Source organism: Grus americana, chromosome 3, assembly GCF_028858705.1.
Source record: "Grus americana isolate bGruAme1 chromosome 3, bGruAme1.mat, whole genome shotgun sequence".
NCBI classification, from domain to species: domain Eukaryota; kingdom Metazoa; phylum Chordata; class Aves; order Gruiformes; family Gruidae; genus Grus; species Grus americana.
The window spans coordinates 103,590,130-103,610,982 of NC_072854.1; the positions used below are offsets into that span (position 1 = coordinate 103,590,130).

The 20,853-nt window shown below is 38.4% G+C and overlaps 2 protein-coding genes across 4 annotated transcripts in view; one reads left to right on the top strand and one right to left on the bottom strand.

The window, feature by feature from the left end:
* The window catches only part of GPATCH2 (G-patch domain containing 2), a 123,559-nt gene extending 105,511 nt beyond the window's left edge, over positions 1-18,048 (bottom strand). Inside the window, exons 1-3 of one of the 2 annotated variants that reach the window (XM_054821994.1) lie at positions 17,806-18,048; positions 8,657-9,370; positions 3,691-3,752 (exon numbers count right to left, since the gene is read on the bottom strand). In XM_054821994.1, coding sequence (XP_054677969.1) covers positions 3,691-3,752; positions 8,657-9,370; positions 17,806-17,861 — 832 coding nt within the window. In that variant the 5' untranslated portion in view covers positions 17,862-18,048. The remainder of the gene's footprint in view (positions 1-3,690; positions 3,753-8,656; positions 9,371-17,805) is intronic. The other variant, XM_054821993.1, reaches the window with a different exon arrangement.
* Positions 18,049-18,174: 126 nt separating this feature from the next.
* The window catches only part of SPATA17 (spermatogenesis associated 17), an 86,247-nt gene continuing 83,568 nt past the window's right edge, over positions 18,175-20,853 (top strand). The window contains exon 1 of one of the 2 annotated variants that reach the window (XM_054821997.1): positions 18,175-18,262. Coding sequence is in view for 1 of the 2 variants with exons in the window: in XM_054821996.1 (XP_054677971.1) it covers positions 18,327-18,394 (68 nt within the window). In the remaining variant the exon portion in view is untranslated. Of the gene's footprint in view, positions 18,263-18,323; positions 18,395-20,853 lie in introns of those variants that run through there. The other variant, XM_054821996.1, reaches the window with a different exon arrangement.

The window sequence follows — 20,853 nt, forward strand, 5'->3', positions numbered from 1 at the left end:
TTGAATAATGTTACAGTTTTGTTAACATTGCATTGAAAGCCTAACTTATAAAGTGCCTTTTAACTTACAAAGTGCCTTGAAACTGCAGGTGATCCTACTAGCTAGGCCAATAATAGAGTTGTATTACATGTTGTAATGTAAGATTAAATCTTTTGTTTCAAAACTCTTCTTGTAGAAGTTTTCTACACCAGGCATAAAACTGCTTATCATTAAAGTTTTTAATAATTGCAAAACAGCCATTTTCTGAGAATGCTATTAGGGACAAAGGAGAGAGTAGAAAGAAAAAGGAGCCATAAGGATCTCCGATACATAAGCTTCAGCTACTGTTCAGTTCTTTCAATTACTTTGTTGGCAGGCTCTCCCACCTCCATACTCAAGGCTTGATAGTGACACAGGATTTTGGTTTTTTGCTAACTATGTTAAAACTTACTCCAAAGTTGACCAATTTACAAAGAAATACAACCCATAAAAATTCACTTGAGGTTTGTTAATAGTTCAGCAGCTATCTTCTTCACTGACTGTACCTGCACTGAGCATTTTCCATGATTTTTAACTGTGCTGGCTAACTGTACAAGGTATGCAATGTTTCACAGAAGAAAAACATTTGTCACATTGGGATTGCAAAACATCGAGTGCCAGTTACTTCTGCCAGAAGGTAATATGACAGTGGAATAGAGCACAGCAAGAGAGCTGCTCTTGTCCTCTCACAGGACCCAACATAAGCACCTGGATAACTTGGAAAAGAGAGGGCAGGCATGCCTAGGGTCAGATGAGGACGTCATAGGAACAAAACAAAATCAAACAAACAAAAGCCATGAGAGTAGAACAGAGGCAGGCTGGAAAGGAAAAGGGTATAGAAGTTTTTGAAAAAATGTTAGATGGCACACCACATATTAGAAGTTGAACACAGGATTTTCAAGTCCCAGCAATTTTCTTTTATCATAGCAGTTGATGGCAATTAAAATATATCTAGCAATTAACCCCCTACTACCTCCAATCACACCTACACTTGGTTTTCTTGAATCAAATTGCAAAAGATGAAACTCTTCCGAGAGTCTGTGCACAGAAGAGTACAGTTACTGTGGTGGAATTTATTTCCATTTGCTTTCTGAAACAATTTTGAAAAATATTAAAAGTTGCAAGGTCAGGCACTCTAAAGTTCAGAACTAAATACTCTAACCAACTGGCCAACTGCTTGAAGAAATTGCTGCTTACGACCACTTTCCTTTCTAGAAAGTCTGTCCCATAGGATGAATATGCTCTGGGAATAATTAGGGTTTTACAAAGAGTATTTGTCTGCAATAAATATGGTTCTGAATCTCAGACACACAAAATGAACAATATTGCCCTGGAGAACAGGATCCTCTTGTCCTCTGCTAACCAAACTTCTGAATGATGGCAGGCACATCATTTAAACCAAGTATTTCACCAGGGGGCATTAATCAATCTCTGGTTCTCCACTTAAGAGAAACCTGAAGTCAGAAGTGCAGAAAATTTGAACTACAGATGAGGTCAAGATGCTGAAGTTCTGAACATATATCCTGGAGGAGGGACACTGGGAAGACAGGAATCAGAGTCTAGCTTTTAAAAACGGACAACAAAATCAGCCAGTTCTTCCCCCTTAATACATTTTCATCCTGTCCTCTTCCAGCTTTGGTTCTCTCACCTAGGCTTTTCCTTTGCCTTTATCAGATTTATTTTCTCCTCCCTTCCTTCTCATTTTTTTTATATGCCTCAGTTCAACTATAATTTACAGAGATAAAATAACCTCATCTTACTTCAAAAGGGGAGTAAAAAGATAAAAAGTACTAGCATTTTCTTTGGGGGGGGCAATAAGTATTATTAGAAAATAAATAATTTTGGTTTTGCAGTAGGATCTCTGATGGTACTTTCATGGAAAAGTCTTCACAAAACCAAAGTTATAATGCAGATCTAAGAATGTCTGAGATGCAATGTGGAGCTAATTGCCTTCTGATCATACTCACAAAATAATTAGCTCAAAGTCGAGATTTAAAAAAAATGTTTTGTCCTGACAATATCCTTCTCAAGTTTAAATATTGTTGGTCTTTTTATTTATATTTCAGAATACTATTTCAGGCCTAATGCTTTCTGCTTGAAAATTACAATCAAACTGAATCATGGTTCAAAAATCAAACAGATAAAAATAAGAATTACAGGTCTATAGTAAAGAACTAACACTAAAAAAGGTAACACCACACCAGTGAAAGAACACTGTTGTTCACCAATCCCACCCCTTTTCTCCTCCCACAAAATGTATAAGAAAAACAAAAAGTAAATGAGACATTTTCAACCATATTATTCAAAGATTTAAATAATTTAGTTCAGGATTTAAGGACAAAAGTATTGATACAAATATACCAGAAGGGTACTTCAAAAATGTATGTAATTATGAAACATGGTAGGTCATGTTACATACAAATACAGAGGACAAATGTTTTAAAAATTGCAAGTCAAAAGATAAATTCATATAGGGAAGTAAAAGCAAATCTTTTTGACGTTATTTTGAAATAATGAAGTTAAGAGATCAATCTAAACTTTTAAAGAAAGACTTATTTCTTCAAAAAAGCTACGTGTTAGCACAACTAAAAAGAGATACTCAGACTGGGAGGTACGGTTTACACAGTATAAGTTACTGTTGAGAAAGGAAGGTAACACCTCTGTTCTAAGCCTGAAAAATCATCTCCTTACTGTAACATTAAAATCGAAGATAAAACAGAAAAGACTGAATTACACGTTAGAGAAACAAACAAACAAAAGAAGAACATTCCTTTAACCTCGATTTGCAGAATAGGCCAGAATTTGTTTCCTTGCACACACTCGAGTAGTCTGTGGCAAACCGCATAAGAAAATAATCTCCATTATCATTAACTCGGAATCGCTGACAGAAAAGCAGTTCTTAATCATATGACAGACTATTTTTTGTCTCATTTTTGTATACTGTCAAAGACAGCGAGTTCCTAGTCCATGAGCTGGACACTAAGATGCTAGCATAATACAGGTAAATGCATTGCACTTAAATACGGCAATAAACACTAAAGCTGAAGAAAAAAAATCTTATACTTACATCCTCAATAGTTTTACCACATAAAAACATGTGAGAACACTATGCATACTAAAGGAAAATTTTGTATCTCCACTGCATTTTAAATTAAAGAAAATTTTTTCAGAAGGGAGAGACTTTAAAGAGCATGCATCTTCTAATCTCAATCTTAGACTGCTGAAAAAGTAGTTTGTTTGAAACTACTTTTCAATCAAGCTACTGAATAAAAAAGAACTATGAAAACCTACCATATTTGGAAGAAAAGAAAGAAAAAAGCCACCTCAAAAATAGTCTGAGAAGCAGTACTACGACGACAGAGTGCTGTCTGAAAATTGGAGCAACTGAAGAATTAAAGCTTAGTATAGATGATCTTTTAGAGATGCTCAAATTATAAGTAAGCATATTATATTACAGAGACTGCTTCTCAAGACAGCTTTTGACTAAGTCATGGATTCAGGACACCCTCTGGTAACATTTCAAAAATGCCAGAAAGCAAGCTATACTTCAACTCATTAAAATAGTAATAGCAACTGAAATACAGTAATTAACCTATGAAATAACTTGTAACGCTTACAGAATTTCAACTGATGTGGTTTGAGGGGTGGAGAAGGGAAAGATTGTTTCAATACCTTGTCTTCCCTCATCATTGGTAAACAAACCAGCATCACTGCTGCTCAGACTGCTGGATTCACTGTAATAAGAGAAAGAAAGAAACAGATCAAAAGAACAATTGATCTTTCAGTCGTAAAATTTTAAGGAGACATGGCTGTGCTCAGATTGAACTTAAGCCCAACACAGATCGGAAAGAAAATAGGATGATTTTTTTTTAATCAAACTGCAAATATCCTAGTTCCATTAACTACAAAGCATATTATTTTTGGCACGTAAAACCACAGGAATCTAATGGTACCCTGACAGTAAGCCAGATGTGACTGCAACGAGGTGCTGACACAATTGATGCATTTTATTATCTGCTTCCATCAAATGCTCACTGCTCCCTTCTTATGCTGTGCAATTCAGCTTGATCCTGGAACACCACTGCTCAATAAAATAGGAAAAGTCTCAATCAAGAGCAGCCTAAGCCTTCCTTCAGCACATGAAATATAAGAGTCTGAAAATCGAATTACCTTTCTCAACATCATTTGCAAATATTCTGGAAGAGACACTGCTTAAGGTTTCATGACATACTACTTGGGGAGAAAGAAAAAAGTTTGTAACAAAGGTAGCCAATTAAATCAAAATAAAGGTCACCCTGAAGAAAATAAGTATGATCAATGACCATAACATCAACAAAAAAACCCCAAGGTACAGTTTACTTTTCTGTGACTTCCATTGTGGCCTTAAAATCAGAATGCGTGTATACAACATGCACACACTTCTCTCTAAATTCAAAGACATCAATAGGTAAAGTATTTTGGTTTTTGCTGTATACACATTGTTACAAACAACATTCCACCTGTCTCTAAACAGTAAAACAGACCTGTCTTTTAATAACACAGGTCACAATCTGGTGAGTTTCACACGAAAGGATTTTTTGTAAACCATTTATTTCATTTTTTGTCAACAGAGTAGCTCTGCTAAGGAAGTAATATTCTCACCAAAATTTAATCACATTTTACTTACATTGAGATGTATAACAATTTGGAAAAAAATCACTTCACCACACAAACTCAAGTACAAGTTATAAATACTATGGCTACTGGCAATGTTCCATACAAGCTACTTACAAGAACTTGAGGTCTGTTTACCTTTCTATACTTACTCATATTAAAACATCTATGCAGTCCTATACTTGAATTCAACTGGTCTCAATTAGTTTTAGTTACTTTCTAAGAAGTTAGTTTTATTTTTGTTTCTGAATAACTAATACACTTAGGAAAGTTATTTCCTTTTAAGTGTTAATCTCTCACAAAAATAAGCCTCAATTTTTAAAAAAACTTGTAAAATGAATTATATTAATCGGAATTAAACTTGTGTCTCACATCCTATTGGGATGCCTCCCAAAGGAAGATACAAAACTCAAATATATACTTATAATGAAACACAATGTGGTATCAGGAGACACAAAGCAATGATTCTTATTTTTTTTTAAATATACATACACAGCTCTCTGAAGATTAAGTTTTCTTAATCTTTGCTGTTTCTTCTGCTTATCTATAGTCTTACTGTATAAGCAATACTTACACCATCTTTTATACATAATATAATCGGAACAGACTTAAGCACTTGCACGACTGCCCTAAGCAGAAGAAAGATGACAGGCATGCAATGAGAATAGAACTGTCTTTCATGAGGGAGGCCAAAACTCGAACTTCCTAACATTGCAAATCCTAGTAATTTCCTTCTAGCAAGCATCCCATCCTCACTTTAATTACAACATAGATGGCTTTACTGTCCTTTCATTTCATTGTGCACATTTTTACATCACCCATCTCAAAGAAAAAACATCCCCCTTTCATAGATTCTTTCTGTCCATTTATTATTTAATTTACTTTTTAAAATGAAAGTTAGGAAATCCCTTCAGCCCTGGTATTTCAGCCACTTTCTTCACCAAAATTTCCAATTTTGAGAACAGTCTCTTTTTTTTTTTTTTTTTAAGATGTTTTAATTGTGCTACAATTCTTACTAAAGGACTAGCCAGTTCATGAAAACATAACCACTTGAAATTTTAAAAATTACACATAATGATGTTTTGGGTTTTAAAAAAAAAAATCAGACCATAACACTGGCATATCCATGGCAGCCACAGTGTTCATTCTCCCCAGGCCACAGTCAAATAGGGCAGGGATTACAGCCGAGATAATTGCTACATGGCAGTCATTTCACTGAATAAATTCAAAACCTCTGGCACTAATACATTAATATCTAAGTACATGAAAGCTGTTATGATGGAATTTATTTCCAGTTTTAATATAATTTTGCACTGTATATTGCTAATTCCTTTCCTTTGTAATGAGAATTCCGCTCCCAGCAAGACTTCCAGGAAAAAAAAAAAGCCACAGATTCCTTTTAGTCCTACAAAATAGTGCATATAAGCCGGAACTTGGAAGGAACAGCTCTGCTATCCAGAAAGGTTTCACAGCTTTATTTATACATTTGTGGAAACAAAGAAGAAATAATTTTTGTTAGTAGTTATTATTAGCAAACTGTCCCATACCATGGTTTCGTATCATCCAGAACTCCATGTATTGCCCTATTTGGCTGAAACTGGCCAAGGAGCTAAGCATTGAGGGTAAGGGAGAGTGAGCAAAGGACAGGCTCTGATCATGAAAATCTCATTTCCAGTGCTTGAAATCAAGCTCACAGGAATTCACCTTTGGGATCAGTTAGATGCCGACATTTTAAGAGCTTGAAGACTCCTCCTATTACTCCTGAACCCTGCACTTCAGAACTGATTGTTGTGTTTGGTGCTTGAACACACACAGATGAAAGACTGCAAAAGAAGTATTACTTAGTATTTTTAATGTACGCTTCAAATATATATATGTTATTTTAAAGTAATTTCATGTATATACTGGAAACTTGTCACCAGCTTAGACCCAAACAATTTAACTCCCATTAAAAATTATTGGCTTGGTTTCGTTTTCAAAAACTGAACTTCTAAAAAATTTATCCTTTTATGAAAATAATTATTAAACTGTATGCACATAAATGTACAAAATTAGAGCAGCTTTGTATAGTTTTTTTTTTCCCTCTTCCAGCAAGTGTTCCTGAAGCATGAGTCTTATCCAAGATGCTTAGTTACCTCTCCATATCTTGTGCAATCTTACAAAAGTCATACTCTGTTTGAAAATCTCAGCTTTTACTCTTAGAACATACTCTTAGGAACAGAATTTGCTAGTTGTTTTCTACTCTTCTGGCTAAATGATCTCAAACAATAGAGGCACTACTGCATTTAAGTTAGTTTAAAATGAGGTAAAATTATTTACATACAAAATATTCACATACAATATGCACCCAAGAGGCTTAGATACGGTGGATTTCTAATCGCATTATGGAATGCAAATTTTCTAATTCAATGGTTTCCAAACCTTTTGGTACAGATGACCATTGCAAGAAATTCAGCAGAATGACACACCATCACTCAACCATGTGCATGAGCAGAAAACACTATGAAGATGAGAATGGTTTTAAAGGCCATTTATTTGGGCCAGAGACAAACATCTGAAGTACAATCTGAAGAACAACAGCGCTTGGTATAACAAAACATTAAGCATTTTGAAGACAAATAATGTTTCTTTTTTTTTTAAAAAAAAAGTTATTCAGACTGACCTGGAAGTAGTACAGTTTTGGGAGTCTACAAGAGGATTTTCGCATTGATCACTTTCTCAAAAATTAGCTACAGAATCTCTGAACTGGGAGAACTGTTACCCTTGTAGCATAACAAAAAAATCTTTTATAAATAAAAGTGAGAAGGCTATGGACATATACAGTGGCTGCCCTGGACTACTTCTGCTCTAGTAATTAAGACATTAGGAACAATCTTTACAACTCAGGATTCATTCCACTCTTTCAGCTGCTTATTGTTCACAGGTGAGGGACAAAACTAGGAAGTAGTAAAAAGACTTAGAAAGACTTTTCCAACAATAACTGGAGTTAGTCACTAACCAACATTGCTGCTGTTACAGTAACCAATCTGTCTGCTCTGGTAAAAACCCCTGGGTGCTCTCTGCATCTCAATTCTACCTTTCCAGTAAGGAAAAGGCTGAACAGTTTATAGATAAAATGCCTACAAAAAAAACCCAGGGATACTAGTGCTGTCAAGCAACTGACCAAAATTATATGTTTTAATATGAGTCTTTCTTGTTGACAGTTCTGCACGCAGAACCAAGCACACAGAATAAACATAATCAAGCTTACCAAGCCCTGCAGGTAACATCCCTTGTGTATGGTGGAAAAATGACTTACACCTTACTGTGTTGTCAAAATAGTACTTTGGAAACAATTACCATTGTAGTATGACTGCTGTCTGGAATGGATGGATGAGGTGTACTGCCAAAGGGTCATCATTCCCCCATTTTTCTAATGGTAAGCTCAGGTGTTTCTGAACTGTAAATTGGTTTTTGCATTTCATAAATGATGTATATCCTTGGCAACCTGCAGACTTTTTATGCCCATGACACATAAGAACATACTGTCTAAATGGTGACTCTAAACACTGACAACCTTTCTGATGAATAGAGATAACAATCAAAGCACCAATGTCTAGAAATTGGAAAAAAACTTAATTTTTGTCTGAGAACTGTCACCAGTTGAAATACCCAGAAAAAAACACATATTAATCATTTGTATATTCTGTCATTTTTAATCTTGAAACAATTAGAATGCTTTATTTCAAGAAACAGTTTTCTTGGTTATTCCTCTTCTGCATGACTCTCTATTTTATGCCGAATTTCTTAACCTGAGCAACTCTATATATATTAAAAATAGTAGACTTAAAGAAATTAAGAGTAACTTGTTAAAACTGATACTATTGATGCTAACATTTTCGCTCTAGAATTAAAGAAAAATCTGAAGATTCCCAATACGAGCAACAGTAATAAAAGCAAACAAATTTTATCCAAAGTTTCTGTAAAAAGGAAGAGAAAGAATAACCTGTCGCTCATGTTCTCATCTGAGCCTTTTTGCTCCTCATATTCCATTTTGTCCTTATTTGCTTGGTTCACTTCTTCATTTTCTATAACTACTCCTTCATCCAAGATTTCCGGTCCTTGTCGAGCTGCCGCTACTCTCCTTTTTTTCACTTTGCTCTTGGAAAACTCTTGGTGTTGGTATGATTTATTGTTATTGTCCATTTCTTGATCTCTGCTGTTATCCTGTTGTTGAGTTATTGTCAGTGCATTAGAGACTTCTGATGGCAGATCTATTGCCATCCGTTTTACCTTTCTTCTCCTGCGCAAAGTTCTGTTTCCCAAACTGTCAACAGCCAAATCTGGTTCGTGCCACAGAGGTCTTTTGCCTCTAATGTTATTTAGGTTTGAGGAAGGCCTACGTTTAGCAACCAACAGCTGATCATCAGAGTCACTGTGGTCTTTCTTATTAGCATGATTCTCCCTGTAGTCTTTGTTTGATTCTTCTAAACTGGAATCAGAACCTTCACTTAAGCAGTGACCAGTCTCCCAAGGATGATGAGTGGTAAATGAACGTCTTTTTCGTCCCCTCCTTTTCCTTGCCTGTCGCTTTAGAAGACAGGACACGCTTCGAGAGTGATCTCCAGTATCAGCAAAACCTCCTCTGGCTTGCTCTGAGCTTTCTTCCAGTGCTGAGACTAGATCATGAACCAGTTCCTCCATAGTCCTACTGAAATGCCTATATATTTCAAGGAAAAAAAACACACAAGAAAACAACAAATGAATCTGCAGTGTTAAGTATAAACTCTATAACAATTTTACCTGCCAAAATCATCTTAGTCACTTTAGGCAAGGTGGTCTTAATGTTCATCCTATAGAGATTATTGTATTTCTGCTGAGACAAAACCTTGCCAACCAGTCCTACGCAATTTGCAACACATCAGCACACATTCCTTTGAAAACTTATCTTCCCAAGTTTCCTTCTGGGAAAGAAGAGTGCAGCAGGCAGCTCCCCTATTTGTTTTTGACCTCGCTATCATTGTTTGTTTTTAATTCACCTCAGCACATTTTTATGATTTGCAGGGATTCTGCAGAGCAAGAGCATCAACAAAGACCATTCACTCTAACTGCAGGTAGGGAGCACATTTTAAATTTATGAATGGGAAATGGAATACATATTATTCCTCATTGATAGTATATTAGGGAGCTCTGCTTAAGACCTGTCATTATGATAAAATATTTTTAAGGATAATTCTCTCGATGCTGCCTGAATGCCAAAATGAAGTTAAGACAGTAATTCTTTGATAACATATGACTTTTTTTAATAGTGACTAATTCTGTCTTTCCAAGTGGCTGATATCTGTTTGATTTTTTAAAAAATACTGATTCAGTGGAATGACGTTAAGTTCAGAGAATACCCTACTACAGATAAATCTAGAGTACTACATGCAAAGTTTCCCACCATGTGTAGGCACTCGCATCCATAGAGCCACATGCCTGTGTAATAAACAGTATCCCTAAGCACATAGTGTCTGATTAATGCCTTACCCTTTTAAATGTTTTGATCCTTCGTCCTCAAATTTTACTAGCATTTAGCATGTCTCTAACTCAGTATACTTCAGTAAGTTCACCCATGCACTACATGAACACAATTACAAAAAGAGAAAACATTAAATGATTGCTGCTGAACTCTAATCCTTCTCTGAAGGCTGTGAACCTTCTCTGTAAACACAGCAATCAGATTCTCACATCAAAGCATCAGAAGACCCCTTTCATTTGAGGTAAAGCAGAGAATAATGTTCATGCTCTTTACTACATTACACCAACTGATAAATATGGAAGACAGTCAGTAAATTATATAAAAGATGTTTAAAAGCGAGACTTCAGTATGTTTTACAATATAAATTGACGGAGGAATTAACAAATAGTTTTCTACTCATACCAGCAGAGTTGCAGATGTGGAGAAAATCTGGACACATAGCACACATTCCCTCCGATGTTAAAGGTACTTAGTGGTGGTGATGGCTGAATGGACAGTCATGACCGTAAACTACACAAATTTTAAGTATTAATGGGGGAACTGAAGAGCATGTTTAAGAAACACAAGCTGGTCATGAAATATCTTACCTAAAGAAATTATATATTTTCCTTTTAAATCATTTTCAGAAATACTTATTTTAAACATTTCAGTTGCAAGATCACCAAAAGCACAGAGTGGCAGAAACATGAGCTCATTTTGGATTCCTTAAAATACTGTGCCACCTGGATTTACTTCTCGTACCTCTTTTTCCGTCCTGCTGTAATGTCTAGTCCTATTACTCCCTCTTAACCTAACATTTTCTTTGGCTCTCAGTACAGCAGAATCATCATATTATCTTGTAAGAGGTTAGACAGCTCTGGAAGAATGCTACGCTTTCTCTTTAATCCATTTGGTCCACAAGAATCAAAAGCTCCATAATCACACAAAAATACTTCTCAGAAGCAAGAGAAGCAACTTTGTAGGAAAAGCATTCCAAATGATGCAACGATTTTCTGAAAATTCAGAGAGAAAGAGAAAAGTGGAAGCCAATTAACCTAGAAATGACTTTGAGACATGTGGCATCAGAATGATTTAAAACTAATTCTTACTTCAAGTTTTCAAAGTTTCAATCACTGCAAAGGGTTTTAAGGGTGCATGGGGTTTTTGGTTTTTTGCTTGTGCAGTAGGAATTTCAACCACCAGTAGAGGTAAGTCTAGGCATATTTCTACAGGGTTTCCACACATGATGTTTAAATAGACATATTAACCCATGTTTCTCAGTAGCTATAACTGCACAATGGGGAGGGCACTAGCCCCTTTAGCCTTATTGTTAAGCACCCATAAAGATAGCTATCCTCAGAGGTGTGCATGTCAGAAATGAGATGCCCTTGAGATTTAAGGGGCTTTCTAATACTTCTACACTAATATAACAGGAGCCATAAGACTCAGACAAACTCCAGTACATTTATTTGGGTTAATTTGAGACATCAATTCCCCCAGCTGCCTGCCCAGCCCTCCTGCCACAGGCTTTTGCATTTACAGTGAACTGATAGAAGTGGAACTGTACCAAAAACTGAACTAGTAGGCTTAAACCTACATTTAGGTCTCAAAATGAATAGATTTCTGCTAACTCGCCAGAATATGAACTAGCATATATAATCCCTTGCAGCCTACTCCACTAGTGCCCCTGCAGCACAAAGTGAAAGGGAAGATGGGACACTAATGTCTTATACCACAGTTTATGATTAATTTGTTCAATTCAGGATCCCTAATCCATATGGATAACTATATCACTAAAATCAATGTAGCTCCTAGAGTGAACATACCAATTTACTCCAGATAATGGCATAAGCATGGTGGTAAAGTTGCCTTAGTTCTATGAAATACTTCAAGATCAAACACAATATATCCAGCTGGAATTTATAAATCTGATCTAAACTTGCCTTGAATTCCCCTCAAAATACTGTCAATACAGATGGTGCCAGATCAAAAGATGAGACTCAAGAAGAGTGAACACCCTTAAGTGTTTTTGCAGTCAAGGGATAAAATGATTCTCAAAAGGTCCTAGGAGCAATAAAGGCACTTAATCTCCATCAGACTACGACTTTGAATCTCACACACTCCTGCAATTAATCTTCTCTATTGAATATCGGATCTCTTCATTGCAACTCCTGAACTAAGATCTGTACAGGGCAGTGATCTCATTTACCCTAAAAATTACAGCCATGGTCTTATGCATAATATAACTGTATATGTGCTGGTTTTGGCTGGGATAGAGGGGCGGTGGTTTGGGGTTTTTTTCATAGTAGCTAGTATGAGGCTATGTTTTAGATTTGTGCTGAAAGCAGTTTTGATAACTCATGATGCTTTAGTTACTGCTGAGTAGTGCTTACACAGAGCCAAGGCTCTTCTGCTTCTCACACGACCCCACCAGCGAGTAGGCTGGGGGTGCACAAGTCAGGAGGGGACACAGCTGGGACAGCTGACCCCATGGCTGCAGTCCCTCCAGTGGTGTATCTGCTCTAACTGCATTACCTCTTAGACAGATCAGACAAATTAGTATTATAATTACTTCAACACGTCTCCTTAGGATGATTATGAGAATTACTTGATCAATTTGGGACAGTGGAAGCTCCTTTGTAACAGACTGAGATCACAATGCACGTACTTCAACTTTTTATTCACACTGCACTTTCAACATGCCAGTGGCCCACATTAAAACTCCTTCTCCTTAAAACCCAAGAAATCTCTTTTGATTAATTTCATTGGAGGTCTCATTTCTCTTGCTATAATTGAAGAAAAAAAATGGCTACAGCAACCAGATAGGTTTCAGATAACTGTTCTATATCCAAAATCCAGGAGTATGTTTCTATTACAGCATTATTTATCAAACTCAGTTTTGCAACTTTCTCCATTGCTCACAACCAGCTGTCAAACTTGTATTCCAAACCTATGAAGTAACTTTAATCATCACTGCAGATGTTACTGTAACAAAAATATTTGCATTTGAAATAGGTTGAAAAATAACTACAAGAAGTATTAAAGATATTACCAGTGAGTATCAACTGCATTCAGTAAGATGAGAAATTTCAAAGGTTGTAATAAGGAATGTAGAACAACATATTGAGGTACATAAAATATTAAGTTGAGCCACAGTTTAGCATGACTCACATCAGGCTATAAAAAATGCTGTTACAGCAACAGCCCACAGCTAGCAATAAACTGTAATGTCTTCACTAGGAGAAGATTCTACTTTACTATAAGAAAATCTAGTTTGCCTACACTGACCTTTACATTTATCTGAAGCAATTTTAATGTAGTTCACCAAAGGTTGATCCATTTCCTCTCTAACCCTTACCAGAATAGGCCATAAAAGTACTGTTGCAGGAAACAGTGTAACTGCTTTCACCTACTCCAAAACAGTTCACACAGCTTGTGTTCAGCATTTATTTGTATTGAAACTCTTAATGGGAATAATAGGCACTTGCTTCTTCAGTGAAAATCAAGTATCATTTTTGTTCACTTCCCACCTAAGCATGTAAGAACGTAGAGCTCTGCTCACAAAATATTTAACGCTTACACACTGACAGGAAAGCCAATTTAGTTGCACAACTCATACAGAAAGGCAGTATCTTTTACTAAACCAACGGCTACATTTACATTTACTTTCTACTTCTATACCTTTTCCTGTTAAATAGAGAGTTTCTTGCAACTAAAGTTATGCTGCACCTGTGTCTTATCAATTCTAAAAAGAACCATGGTATTTGCTGCCTTCATAACCCACCTTGATCACAAGAGTACAAAAAAAGACAAGTAGTTCTTGAATAGCAGGATTATAAAACCTGTCTTTCTATAATCTTCCCATATGGATTCTCTGATGTCTCGTAACATGGCTGTACTCACAGTGTACCTTTATCCTCAGACAGGTATTAATTTGAAACCCATTTCTCCACCTCAGAAGTCATTTTCACAGAGCATTAGAAACATCAGTTTTGAGACCTGTGCTTTATAGACAAATGTGACTGAAATTTGGATTCAACAGGTGCAAGTATTTGGGATGGAGCAGCAGATGATAAATCTCACTGCCTTGCCTGAAGAATTTACAGATTCAAAAAACAGAACTATCATGGTTCTTGGGATACACAAAGGGGAAAGCAAAACAGAGCAACACAACTTCGAAGTACTAAATAGCTAACAAGAGACTATGGTAGATGAGGAAATAACTAATAAACCTATGTTATGTAGAAGCTTATGGTGTACATCAGAAACAGAAATTGTGCCTAGATTATTTAAACTTGCCTGTCAAATGGCCATCATGAAGAGGAGGACGCAAAACATCCAGTTCCATATCCACACTTATTTATGTCCTTAGGCTTTGTCTGCCAGACAACCAGGTACACAAAGCTACGCAACAACCAAAATGCATCCTACCATGTACCAACCATTGCTGGGGGGTATAACAGCTAGCTATTGAGCTACAGAGAATCCCCATACTCTTCCACCTCCTGCCCAGTGCTTCCTGTAAAGACTAAGAGCCAATGCACTGGCAACATGTTCAAAGTAAATCTGAGATGCAGACCAAAGAAACTTAATACAAATGTAATTTTCATATTAGAAAATTTAAAAGTGGGACAGCATCAGAACAGAAGCTTACAGAAATTAAATGTTAGAAAACCTAATTATTTTGAGTTTCATATAAAATAGTGTGAGCAGTTACAAGAATTGAGAACTCCTGAGACAAGTTAGGATACTATGTTGGACCACACCTATATCTGAAAAGGTAAAACCAAACCCAAAATCCCAGGCTGTTTCTCATCTTCAAGTTATGCCAACTCTCCTTTTTTGCAGTCGCTTATATGTGCATATAAATCAGTTTCACAAAACAATATAAGCATAGAGAGAGTTTAAAAGAATGAAAATTTATGAAAGTCATTGTTCTACAGTTAAAGACATAATTACTACACTTGCTGGAAATTTCTATGTATTCTTTTTAATATCAAATATACAGCTCCCATACATTTAATTGTATACAATTACTAGCAACATTTTATTCCTCCAATCATATACTACACATCAATTCTTGGCACCAATCCTGTATTTGAGAAACTTTAGACAAGTTCTGGAATTTCCTTACGCTTGTCCTATACAATAAAAAGTTATCAGTATTTGAGGAATGATGGAATTTTATTAACTGATTCTGTTGCTGATCCCCCTAAAAACTAGGACCAAACTTGGATTAAGTATATCTGACTTTTCCACAACTGCTGCTTATCTAAGAAGGCACAACAACAAATACTATCAATTCTACTCATATTTAACAGTGAGGAAGTGTTCAGTATAGAGCAATGGTATACAGTCAGAGAGATGCTGACATGAACTGAATTTAATAAGGCTCTAACACAAACGAATTGGTCAGCCAGAAATGAGATTTGGAGCAATTTATCATGAGAGGTAGCAATTCTTGCAATCCCATTGCTGCCATTTACTGATATGCTTGCCCTTTTCAGAAGTATGACTTCATTAATTAATTGCCAAGGTGGAAAATCACATGAACTGTCATATGATGGTAACACACTATAGCACCAAAGTCATTATCAAAAGAATCAGAGTGGCCAGTAAGTACTCAAAATGGAAACTATTCCTAAACTGCTACATGTATTCACAATACAAATGAAAAACACTCAGCTTCAGAGGAGCTTTACCACCCAAAGCGAACACTCCTACTCTGTGGCTGTTCAGAATCTATTCGCTTATTTAGGGTCTTAATTTTTTTAGAAAGCACAAGCTCTTGATTTTCTACAAGTATTAGACATCAAAAAATATTTTCCTGCATTTCACTCAAATGGGTTTCCTTCAACAGACAGCTTCTGAAATAACTTATATATAAGGATAAGAAAAGAGAGTGGCCCTGAGGAGTAGTCAGATTTTTAACAGATCTTCCTTCAGAACTGCTAAACTAATTGTCCCAGAGCAAGATTTCAATAATTCTCTCTGTACTGAATTCCTCTGGGTAATATATTTGCACAAGCAAAACCATTACTGTCTGATGACAACTACAGAAGAATATGCCAGATTCCCACACCTTGTGTTGCTGAACGCGCTTTGTAAAGCCTCTGGAACTAAATGACTTTATGCGGACACAAAATAGTAAAATTTAAAGACAAATGACAGGTGAAGTGTATAATTAAAACTTTCTCAGAGTACAAATACAAGTTTGGAATGTTTTAGGTAATGCTTCTACTGAAACAAAAATACTGCCACTAGAGCAGACCTCATTCTCTGAGGTGTTCCGAATGACATCAACAGAAGTTACATTTACACCACACAAATTCACATGCCTAGCAATACCAGAAAACTTCTTCCAGCAAATATGTATCACCTGGGCAAATAAAAGCCCTCTTTGAAAGCTTTCTCATTTAGAAAAATGTAAAGAAATCATGTAAACACCACAGGAAAAAGTGGTGGTATCAGCAGAAGTGGAGGTGGAATGGAGTTTCCTATGGAAGAAAACTAAGTGCCAAATCTTTCTCTTCTTCCCTATCCACAGAAAAGAAACAAAGAAAAACATAAATCTATTTCAGATCTGGGAACTCAACTGGCAAGTGTCTGTATACATAACATAGCCTCAAGTTACCAATATTCAAGAAAAAAAACCCACAAACAAAACCCCTCCACTCCCATTAATAAAAGTGAAATGAACTAAAAGTTATAGACATCAGTTGATACTTAACACAAGGTACCTAACATTTCATGAAAGAAATGAAAGGCTTCCCAGCTGGTTGTTTGGGACATCTCATTTCCATCAAGTCTCTCCACTACAAGTATTTATACCTCCATGGCCTATCAACAAAACTCACTTTTCCCTTTTCTACTCCATTACTCAATTTCCCCTCTTAACAGTTCTACAACAAAAACAACATGACCTTTGAGGTCACTATGCGACTAAATGGAATTACATAAAACAGTAAATCTGTGAACTATATTGCAGCAGAAGTACCTACACTTTCCTTGCTCGTTGGCTACAGCTGCACTTGTTGATTCTTAATTTGCAACAAAAAAGCTTCAGAGCAGCAACCACACCAACTGGCCATTTCCGCAGCATACACTGCAAAGGGTTCAGGCCTTAGAGGGTCTACCACAATTAGAAAAACCTAAACACACACAAAAAACCCTGAATAAGCTTGTAAAAAAAAAAAAAGTTTTGATTTATTGTTTGCTTGCTGTCCTTTTTTAGCAACGAGGGGAAGTTCCTTCCTCCAGCCCACTGCTCGCTTACAAACGCGTCGAGCCCTTGAGACGCGCAAGCGGCACCTGCCAAACCTCCAACCCCTCTTCCCCTGGAGGCCTTGGGCAGCGAGGAAACCACGATATCTCTCCAACCCACCTAACCGGCAGCAGCGTGGGGGGCGCAGGCCGGGAGAGTGCTGGCAGCCCGCCGGGCAGCGGGGAAAGCAGGCCGGGGCTGGGGCAGCACTTGCTCCCCCGTTTCCGAGCCCCCCACACGGCGCGGAGATGGTGTTTCCGATTCCCTCCCCCAAATACCGACACCGCCCCCGTGAGAGGGCAGGGGGCGGCGGGGGCGGCGGAGACGTCCCCCCTCGGGCAGCCCCAGCACCCCCCGGTCCCCCCACCGCGCCCCCCGGGCCTGGGCTTACCAGCTCTTTCTCGCCGCCTGAGCTCGGGTCGGGGTAGGTTCAGCGACCCGGAACATGAACCCGGCGCCTCCCCCGGCCGCTCCCCGGGGAGGCTGGCGCCACTTCGCAGAGACTGGGCCGAGGGGAGACGGAGCTGGGGCCGGCAGCAACGCCGGGGACTGGCGGGCAAGGGCCTGGAGGGGAGGACGCGGGCGGCCAGCGCTGCTTCTCAGTCCCCCATGATGAGAGCCCGGAAGCAGCTGCGGCACCGGGAGGAAGTGGGGCGCGACCATCTCGCCTCTTTCCCTCCCTCTCCGGACCGCTGCCCAGGGGCGCCGCGTCCCCTCCAACACTCCTCACCTTGGCCTCGCTTCCGTCCCGATCCAGCTCCGCGGGGCTCCCGCTGCCGCCGGTGCCCTGTCGTTCCCTGCCGGCAGGCCTGCCGTGGGGAGCGCCACCCCCGCGCCCGCGCGGAGTGGTACGGTCCTGTTGCCATGGTGGCGGCGTCGGGAGAGCGGGAAGGAGGGAGGGGGGGAGAGAGCATGGCCGCTCTGGCCCGGCTTCAGGCAAGGCTGTCAGGGCTGCGGGAGGAGTATTTCCGTAGGAACAGGTAACCGGGTCGTGCCGGTGGTGGGGCGGGATGCACCTCCTTGTGCTGGGTTGGGGCTGGCGGGGCGGGCAGCCCCCCGGTCTCCCCTGGCAACGAGATGGCGGCACTCCCGCTGAAAACGATTTGGCTTTAAAACCCCTTCCGAGAGCACCCATCCCCTTCCCCCCGCCCCAAATATTGCCAGAGTGATCTGAGGAGACCTGATGGCAGCAGCCATCCCTTCTTTAAGGGGTCCATTTATGCACTGACAATAGTGAGTGTCCCGCTCTTCCCCCACCCCCTGCTAATTTTGAGGGAAAAGGAGCCTCTGGAAACTCCGGAGAGGCGCTGGGCCTCGCCAGCTCAGCCCCCTCCCGCCCCGGGAGCCGGCCCTCCCCTCCTTTCTAAATTAGGTTATGCGGCTTGAGTTTCTAGTACCCGAGACATGTTTTGTCTTTTTCTACTAAGTTAAGGAGACGTTTATTCTACTAAAGATCCAAAATGTCCCACGTAGAGAGCAGCGGGCTGAAGGATCGGATCACCTGTTACCTTCTCTTCACCGAGTGGGACGGTTTGCGCTGCTGAGTTTTCTGAACTGCTAAGATGGTGGTGGCCAACTTTTACCAGATCAGATTTTAGCAAATAAAATGTTTTAAGACCTGTTTTAATATCTCACAGATTAGTGCTGTAAACCCTTTTATTCAACTGTATTGTTGCCATGCTGTATGTGTAATGCTAATACTCAAACAGGAAAAAACCACATATTTAGCGTAGTTGTAGGGTGGTTTTTTCTTTACTAATTAATGAATCATTTGTTTTAGAATCCAATTACAACATCATTAGCATGAACAACAAAGCTCCCGAACATCACTAAAAGTTCAAGTCCTGCCTGCATAGTGTTGTGTTTTCCTGTTCTTTCCCTGAACTTTAGCTCGTACTCTTGTGGCTGTACACACAGCAGTTCACTAAACGGGCATCAGTTACAGGAGACTGTGCTTGTATTTCTCATATTTCAGGTTAGAAAGCAGACTGAGCCAGACATGGAAATCCATTGGAGGGCAGCATGCTTGATGTTTGGGGATTTGTTTTTTTGGCAGAGCTTTCAAAAAATGTTTTGTTTCCATTTTAAGAATAGGTTATAATCCATCAGCTTGTTAAAATTCAGATTTTCAGCTGAGAATTTAAATGAGAGGCTTCAAACAGTCCAGCTCAGAAACTGAAGGGCTGATCAGTAATCTGATCTTTGTTCTTGAGGGCGAAAATCTTGGACTACTTCAACACAAATGTCAATAAAATCCTGGAACAAATCAGAATATCTTGTTTAGAGATTTTGGTAGATCCTTATTTAACTTTTAAACTTAACAAATAAGTTTTGGGCATTAATGTGTGTCAAATTTGCAATGGTCTTTGAAGTATTTTTGAAGGATGTGTATTCTGAAGTCAGACAACAGCTCTAATTTCCCTTTCAGAACTATGCTTTATCTACATAATGCAATAGATCTGTTCAAATTGCCAAATCTGGGATGCTGTGACTACAGGAGTAAGTGTAATCTGTGCATCACTCATCATTCACAAATAGTTTGAGGGCATTCAGAAAAAAATACATGATACTGTAAGAAAAGTGGTTACTTTCTTCACCTATCTATCAAGACCTAAAAGCAGAATTCTGCAGAACTTCTAGAACACACAGACCCTCCAGAACAGCTTGACTTAAAGCAGCCCTGGCGAAAACTAAGTACTCTTGCTAGCAATTAGTGCTGCAGAGGGAACATAGTTATTGAAATGCCTTAAAGTAAATCCTCAAATTAGAAAACTCTCTTTATCTTTCAAAATGCTTTTGCTATTTTACGACTCTACACCTGTTCCATTAAAAATTAGGGCAGGTTGATGACTGTAATATCTTGCCTGTTGGTTGTGGTTAGACAGGTCTTAATAATATTCTTCTGTTCTTAATAACGTTCCCGTCATGCTTTATGCAGATCAGAGGTATGAGGTCTCCTAAACTGACTTTTTAGGAAATGCACCTTTCTAGGGAAGGACTTGCCCAATGATGGCACAATGCAAAAATACCATAAGACTGAACCTTGAGAAATACCCTGTCAGTGTAAGCATTAGAATATACAGGATCTGTGCATTCTCCTATTTTAACTGTTAAACAATTTTATCACTTATTCAGGAACCTACTTTTATTTACTGTAACATCTATATGTCAGATGCTGACCTTGAGGATGCCTTTTTAATATTCAGTAAAGTCTTTGAGAAGTATCTGTGACTCTAAAAGCTTGATTCAAACAGTATGATATCTATGCAATGTGATCAGTAGGGCAGATACCAGCTTGAGGAACTTATACCTCAAACCACTTCTTCTGCTGGCAAGGCCAGTTGAAAGTGTTTGTGGAACTATACTGTGAAAAAAACAACTCTGTTGTTGAACTGTTTCAATAAACTTTACAAGTACTTCTGAACTGACTTGGCTAGGC